Here is an 8,346-nt window from a genome sequence, read left to right on the forward strand (position 1 = left end):
CAAAATTCTACTAATATTTTATGTAAATAAATATAGATTTTTATATTAAAATTAAATTTTTATTTATGTTTCTGTTGTATCCGTGCCCTATTCTTTTGTCAAGTTGTTGTATGCAAGTCATGTCATATCTCGTGGTTCATATCAGTGTTTATATAATAAAACTTGTTTTGCATTAAAATTGAATGTTTGCTCCGAATATATCTTAAAAATAACGAAAATAAAAGCCAACATGACTACAAAATCACACTATGCTATTATTACTTTTTACAGTAAGCTGAGGTCAAATACTAATTTTAGTAAGTATTACGATGAACTTATCAAACTGTTGAGGGAATCAAAGAGAGAAGAGAAGATATTGAGTTTTTTTTTTTATAGAGTGATGCTAAACACTACAAGCGACGAGGGAGGGGTCAGACCGAAGACGGAGAGAATAAAATAGCTCTTTCCAACGTGTGAGGGTACGTAGGGTCGGAATTTTTCGTTTAGCTATTCTTTTTCTCATATCTCAATTTCTCTCTCAATGGGAGTACAAAGCAAAATTCAATTTAATCTCTTAAAGTGTTGTCCTCAGACTTGCCATTGACGATAGTAGGCACCGTCTTTTGAATTTGGCCACTTCTGATTATAAAAAGGTTCTTCTGTAAACCTAATCGAATCATATGTTTGATTGCTTGTATATAAAAAAGAAAAAAAATTATAAAATATTTTTTTATAGATTTCTTCAAAATGTTAGGTTTTTATTTTTACCTTTTCCAAATAAAAAATGAAATGTTGAATGGCAAAATGCCCACGCATAGGATTGCCGCACAAGGTCCGCTAACTCACGCATGATCACGTAGAACACGCGAGAAGCATGCCACTTCACTTCCTAATTTGAGCTTATTAAAGGAATTAAGTGAAATCTTTTGGCCCATAAAAAATTCACTAATTTTAAAATTTTATAAAAATAGACCCTCTTTTTTTCCTTTTCAGATTCGATCCGATTTCTTTAAAAAATAACTAAACGATCCCTCTTTCAAAATGCATAAAAAATAATACATTAAATGTCATAAAAAATACAAAAAATACAACTGACAAGTTATTATTACATCTATCTACTAAATGTCTTGAAAAACGAAATTCTCATCTAACATAGAAATAAAAAACTTCAAATAATTAAAAAAAAGAAAAAATGGAATACCCCTTATATATTTCAACATCTTTTAGCAGCTGTCATTTCTAAAAAATTTTACACTTTATTTAGTATACAATACAATTTAATTTTTTTTTTTAAAAGTATGCAATATATCATCTAAATGGTGCAACATTTTTTCATAATAGTACAATATTTACATAGATAGTATAAATATTTATACAAATAGTACAACATATATACCGTTTATACATATATTGTATGATTTTTAAAATATATTATGCTACTTAACAGTAATATACTATATTCTTCGTAATTTAATATAAAAATTATGCGACATTATATAAATTGTGCAAAATACTATACAATTTGCACAAATATTACACTATTTAGAAGAAAATATTTCACAGTTTGAAAAGATGTTGCACTATTTAAGGGACATTCTATATATTCTTTTTTTTTATTATTATTTGAAATTTTTTATTTATATTTTAGATGAGAATTTCGTTTTCCCAAAACATTTAAAAGGTAGCTATAGCAATATTATGTCAATTGTATTTTTTAAAACATTTAATGCATATACTTTTTATGTATTTCGAAAGAGGGATAATTTGGTTATCTTTTTTAAAATTAGACCGAATTTGCAAAATTCAAAAAGTCGGCCTGCTTTTGTAAAATCTCAAAATTAATAATTTTTTAATGCAAATTGACCACATTTTTTACATGTATATTTATTGTAATATTTTATTTTCTAAACAAATATATTATTATCGTATAGAAATAATATCAAATATATCTTTTAAAACTTCAAAAATGTTTAATATATATCTAGCGAACTAAAATATTGTTATTGAGTTTTGAAAATTCTTTCAAATATATTTCTAAGTATAGAGTTTACTAATGAGATTTCAAATTTAGAAGAATATCTTAGAAATAGAGTGATAATCAAGGGGTAAGAAAAAGCCGCTATTATATTATATATTATTATGAGTTGAGCTCGCGTGCTTTTAACAAGAGTTCAATATACTTGCGATGTTTTAACCATCAGATCGTTTCAAAATCCCTACAGTACTAATAAAGAGGACTTAATGAAACACACCGTTACTAATACTGTACGGATTTTAAGACAATCCGACGGCTAAAAAGTCACAAGCACAAATGCTTTTGTGATTTCCCAAATATTTTGTGGGAAAGATAATGAAAAATCTATTAGAATGTGAGAATGATAATAAAATAACTATTAGAATTTCGTGAGATATTTTGGGAAAAAAAAAGGACCTGTTGTATGCATTTGATGTACATATATAAACTATGTGCGAACATATATTCTAATATGATACACTTGGTACAAACACCTAATGCAATGAATGTTAAAATCTACAAAAGAGTAGGGTCGGGGTAATTATATATAATATAAAAAATAGTAGATATTTTTTCTGTCATCTATTAGATTAGATGAGACAGCATAGATTTATTGCATTATAAAACAGTCTAGAAAATAAAATCTGATTGGATGGGTCTGAGTGAATTGTTGCAAAAGAGATGGATGAGATCTTCTATACCAGATCGAAAATACATTACAAGAGAAGGGTATTTTTTGTTAAAAAAAAAAAGACCACTAAACTCCCTTATTTATTTATAAGTAGCATGAATTAATATAGATAGAAGAAAATATATAAAATAGTTTGCATTATTTTTCTTCTTGAAACCATTTAAGTTTGGCTAGAAAACTAATTTTTATCTTCTACAAATCAAACATTAAAGCAAGTAAAGTATTGTCTTACACCGAAAATTTATTTTTATAAATAATTATTGTTTACAGTTTTATATGAAACGAACGATTCCTAAGTATTGTATTTAAAGCCACTTTACATTATAAAAGTTTGCACAATCATGGCAAAAATAGTTAAATAATGTTACCACTATCACTACATATATGCGTTCACCATTATCGTAGTATAATACAATCAAGTTGCTTTCACATGTTCATTATCATACATAGATTAATTAATATGAGCCTACCCATACATGTGCTCTGTGTCGAAAAGGAATGAGTCTCCACTTGTTTTAAAGCATGTGACGCTTAATCCAGAGGGACTAAAATCGAAGCTAAACCTTACTAATTGTCACGTTTCAGGACTTAACTATTCTTTTAATTTCGAGTCATCAGTCATAATCAAAATCCTGAAAAAGATTTCCTAGAACATAAAGGTGTCGAATGCCGATTTGTCGAGTCATGTTTCGGAACCTGACAAATCATGTTCTTGGCCATGACTCAAGTTTAAGTTTCAATAACGACGTACAGGAAACTTGATCTGGAATGTCAAGTTCCATGACCAGCTATTTTGGTTTAAGCTTAGGGGTGAAGCAGGAACATTTCATGGAGGGTATATAAATAGAGATCAACAGTTAAAATTAAGTGAATCGAAGATTTGGATAAACAGTAGTAATCAATTTTCTTTTATTTTGAAATTTTGAGGTATAAAAACCATGTAACCCCTACTTTAGGGTTTAGAGTTTTATTATGAAATCCTTGTTATAGGAGAAAGGTGGGAGAACCCTAAAAGATCGAGCTTTTGTATTCAATTCTACTCACACTTTTTATGTTGTGGATTAAACGAAGAACATTTTAAGAAAATATTGTCCATGAACTTTGATCGACATATCGTACGTTGACCGAACCACGTAAATTTTTTGTGCACTTTGTTATCTTTATAGTTTTCACCTAGTGCTTGTTTTCTCAATTGATTTCGTAAAGTCTCTATATATACAAATTAAAAATCCTATTTATGTTGTTTGTTGTGTCAAGAGGGTTTTGTGGTGTGCTCGGATTACCTTTCACCAGCTTTCGCTTCTTAAAACTTATCTTTAATTGCAATTATGCTATGCAATGTTTTTTATTTTATGAATCAATTAACTAAGCTAAATGAACTGGGCTAGAAGGCTCATTCTGAATTATTCACATCACTATAAAGATAAAAAAATTTACTTGCTTATAATTATCGGAGGTAGAACAAAGTATGAGATACATGTAAATTGATCGTCCATGATTTGGTTAATTCTTAGTGAGTCTTTCATTTGATCCGACTTTTGTTGTGTCCTCCTACAGGAACATTTTGGCTCCGCCCCTGAAAATATGCATTAGTGTTCTCTCTTTCCTCCTAGCATTTAAGCACTATTTTTTGACTTTCAATATTAGAAAAATTGATTGGTAAATTGGTGTGAAAAAAAAAAAAAAAAATAGCCCTTCTATATAAGGCTATAAGATTTACACTCATATTTTGGACATGCAAATAGCATTACTCACTAAAGAATACTATGATGATTTTATATTAAAAAGCAATGCTCCTTAGCGTACATCATACAATACTCATCCTAGGAGTGATATTTTTCTATGAATCACATTGTGCGATATAAATAAAAGGGTTAATTGCATACACGTTCCTACAAATATAGTGAACTGCAGATATATACCTGCAAAGCTCAACTTTCATAAGTTGTTCCTACAAAAGTCCTAATGTATTCAGATATGTTCCTGTCGTTAATTTCCGTTAGAGAAATTTCGTTAATCATAGTTAAAATACTTAATCATGGTTAATTAATAAGGTGAATTTATAATTTTACCCTATTCTTCTTCCTCTCCCGCTTCCTCTTCCCTTTTTTTCGTCACCGGCAAACTCGATCCCGACCTCGCCGACCCCGACCACGCTGCGGCGGCGAAACCTCTCCCTCTTCCTCTTCCTCTTCCTCTTCCCTCTTCCTCTCCCTCTTCCTCTTCCCCTCCATCTTCCTCTTCCCTCTTTTTCGTCGCCGGCGAACCCGACCCCGACCTCGCCGACCCCGACCTCACCGCGGTGGCAAACCCTCTCCCTCTTCCTCTTTCCTCTTCATCTACCCGTTTTTTCTTCCTCTCCCTCTTCCTTTTCCCTCTTCTTCGTCGCCGGCAAACCCGACCCCGACCTCGCCGAAGCGCCACCGATGCCGCCGACGCCGACCTCCGCCACCTTCTCTTTGCAGTATCTTCCGCCGCCGCGCGCCGTGCAATGCTTCCATGCTTGGTGTTGCGCCGTAGCCGCAGCTGCCTCCCGCCTTTCCTCCGCCGTCGGCGACCTCTGCAACCTCCCCGCAAACCCCCTCACCTCCGAGTTCCTCCGGCCTCCGTCGCCTCCTCCTTCTTCTTCCTCGTATCCTCCTCTTCTCCTCCTTCTTCTTCTTTGTCGTCGTCGTCGATGATCCGCCGCCGCCGCCGTCCGCTCCCGCGGCCCGAAGAGGAAGAAAAGGAGGAAGAGGGAGTACTTTTGGAGAGACATATTTGTGAGGGCAAAATTATCATTTTACAAGCATACTGTTAAAAAATTAATAGTTCTCTAACAGATCCTAACCAGAAAAATATATCTGAATACATTAGGACTTTTGCAGGTACAATTTATGAAAGTTGAGTTTTACAGGGATATATATGCAATTTACTATATTTGCAGGGACGTGTATGCAATTAATCCTAAATAATATTAAAATAGTAATGTTAATCATACGCCGCCCATTCTAAGAGTGATATTTTCCACCTGTCAATTTGCGTCAAAATGAACGGGAGAATAAGATGCTTGCAGGGCAATTAAAAAAAGGGGAGGTTGAAAACTCATCAACAAAAAAAAGAAATGAAAGAAAAGGGAAAAAGAAGCCTATGCGGAGACTATACGTGTCTATAGAGCTTGGTAATTTCTTAAGGTTGATTCCAATTAGTTTTTTAAAAAAAAGATAAAAGAATAGCTAAAAAGGATAAATAAAATAAGTTTTTTTTTGTAGAGAAAGATATTATGCCATTCGCTTTATTTATTTTTTAAAGAAATAAATTTAGTTGAAAATATAAATTAATTATGATTCAAATTTGGAACTTCGAATACTGATCATCAAATTTTTTGTTACCTGCACTAGACAAAATTAGTAATAAAATAAGTTGTTGAATGAGTTGTAGTAGTGCATGATGGTCTAACAATTAGCCCTATAAGAAGGACCCCTTCGCACCATATCAAGCAGGAATTATAAAACAATTTGAATAGAGAGAGAGAGAGAGCTAAAACTATGGAGCGTAATGAAAATTGTGTTACCGACGGAATTGTTATTCTGTGGGTACTATTTCTGATTCAGCTCCTGGTGATGCAACTCGCATCCGCCTCAGCACCAAGCAATGCCTTACCCGGGTGCCAGCAACGCTGCGGCGACGTTGAGGTCCCCTACCCCTTCGGCATCGGCCCCAACTGCTCGATGAAGGCCGGCTTCACACTCAACTGCACCTCAAGCAACGGCACCCACAAGCCCTTCCTGAACGACGTCGAGTTCAAGAGCATTTCCTTATCGTCGGGCCAAGCCCGTATCTTCAACCGCGTGTCGGCGCAATGCCACGACGCCGCAAGCGGCACCGTGACGTACAACAAGAGCTGGCCTATCAACCTCACGGCATCGCCATTCCGGTTCTCCAGCACCCTCAACAAGTTCACGACCGTCGGCTGCCATACGGCAGCCTTCGTCACACTGAGTCACAAGACGCATAAATACTGGAGCGGGTGCGTCACCCTGTGCGAGGACGTGGGGAGCTTGACCAACGGCTCGTGCTCCGGCACGGGCTGCTGCGAGAGCGCCATCCCGAAGGGCATAAACTCCTACTACGTGTGGTTCTTGGACAACTTCAATAGCTCCGACACGTACTGGTTCAGCCCGTGCAGCTACGCCATGCTGGTGGAGGAAGGTGCCTTCGAGTTCAGCACCTCCTACGTCACGACAGGTGCGCTGCGCGACAGAAAGCTGCCGCTGGTGCTCGACTGGGCTGTGAGAAACAAGACGTGCCGGCAGGCCCGGCGAAACCGGACCTCCTATGCCTGCGTCAGCGACAACAGCGAGTGCGTCGACTCCGGCAACGGCCCCGGCTATCTATGCAATTGCTCAAAGGGCTATCAAGGCAATCCTTATCTACCACATGGGTGCCGAGGTTTGCATCTCTGTCCCCCGTTCTCTCTCTTTGGCCGCACTGCACGACTTTTTAAGAAAGCAGTTTTCGGAAAGCGGTTTTTTGGTGGTAACCTCTACGCGACTGCTAGGCCAAACAGATACTTTGGGGTGTGTTTGGAACTCTGTAAAATTTTTCTGAAAAAAAAAATTTTCGGTTGAAAATTTTTTTTCTCTTGTTTGGTTGTCTGTAAAAAGTTTTTTGAAAAAAAATGCGCGGTCCACGAGGTCTGCTCCACCTCGTGGACCCCGTGAGAAGAGGTCCATGATGGACCTCTCTCTCTCTCTGCCCCTCTTTTATATATATTTATATATATATATATATATATATATATATATATATTATATATATAATTAATACAATAATATATAGGATAGGTGTGAACACTAACTATACTATCGGACACGGAGCTTCGTGCTTCCAGCTTGTTTTCGATGTTGGCGATTTTCGAATCGTCGATCGACTCCGTTACAACTTGATCTATGATTTTCTTGGAAGTACCTTAAAAATAAATTTTATTTTTTCGAATATTAATTTGGCCTTAGGATCGAAGGGCTCAAAATCTATAATTTAATGCCGTAGTGAGCCGTTTGCAAGTTTAACGGTGTAGAAATATCCAAATCACGTGAAAATTTTGATAGAAAATTCTTATACTATATAAAACAAGATCAATATCTTTGATTAAAATTTTAATGTATAATATTATCACGTTTGTAGATTTTTATTTTCAGCGCGTTGATTTTGAGCCACCTTCGTTTACTAGGTAAATTAATATCGAAAAATAATAAAATTTATTTTCTAGCTACTTCAAATACTCTAGATTATATAAAGAGAGAGATGAGAGAGAGATGTGAGGCCTAGATGCCTATCGGAAGTACGGAGCCTTCCGTGCTTCCAGCTCGTTTTCGATGTGCGCTTTCGAATCGCCGATCGGCCCAGTAAACTTGATCTAGAGTATTGTGACAGTAGCGTAGACAAATAAATTAACCGCGATTTTTCGATATTATTTGCCTAGTGATCGAGATGGGCTCAAATCAATAACTTTTAATGGCCGTAGTGAGCCGTTTGGAAGTTTAAACGGTTGAGAAATATTCAAATCAGAGTGAAATTTTGATAGAAAAATTCTTTATCTAATATATAAACAAGGATGTATATACTTTATTTAAAATTTTTAATGCTTATATTATTTACATTTTGTAAGATTTTTATTTTC

The 8,346-nt window shown here is 35.4% G+C and overlaps 1 protein-coding gene across 1 annotated transcript in view; it reads left to right on the forward strand.

Annotated features, from left to right (window-relative positions):
• LOC109708002 (wall-associated receptor kinase 2-like) overlaps positions 6,201–8,346 on the forward strand; it is a 10,461-nt gene continuing 8,315 nt past the window's right edge. Inside the window, exon 1 of the mRNA XM_020229554.1 lies at positions 6,201–7,115. Coding sequence (XP_020085143.1) covers positions 6,212–7,115 — 904 coding nt within the window. The 5' untranslated portion in view covers positions 6,201–6,211. The remainder of the gene's footprint in view (positions 7,116–8,346) is intronic.

The sequence above is a fragment of the Ananas comosus genome, linkage group 3, assembly GCF_001540865.1.
Source record: "Ananas comosus cultivar F153 linkage group 3, ASM154086v1, whole genome shotgun sequence".
Classification (NCBI taxonomy): Eukaryota; Viridiplantae; Streptophyta; class Magnoliopsida; order Poales; family Bromeliaceae; genus Ananas; species Ananas comosus.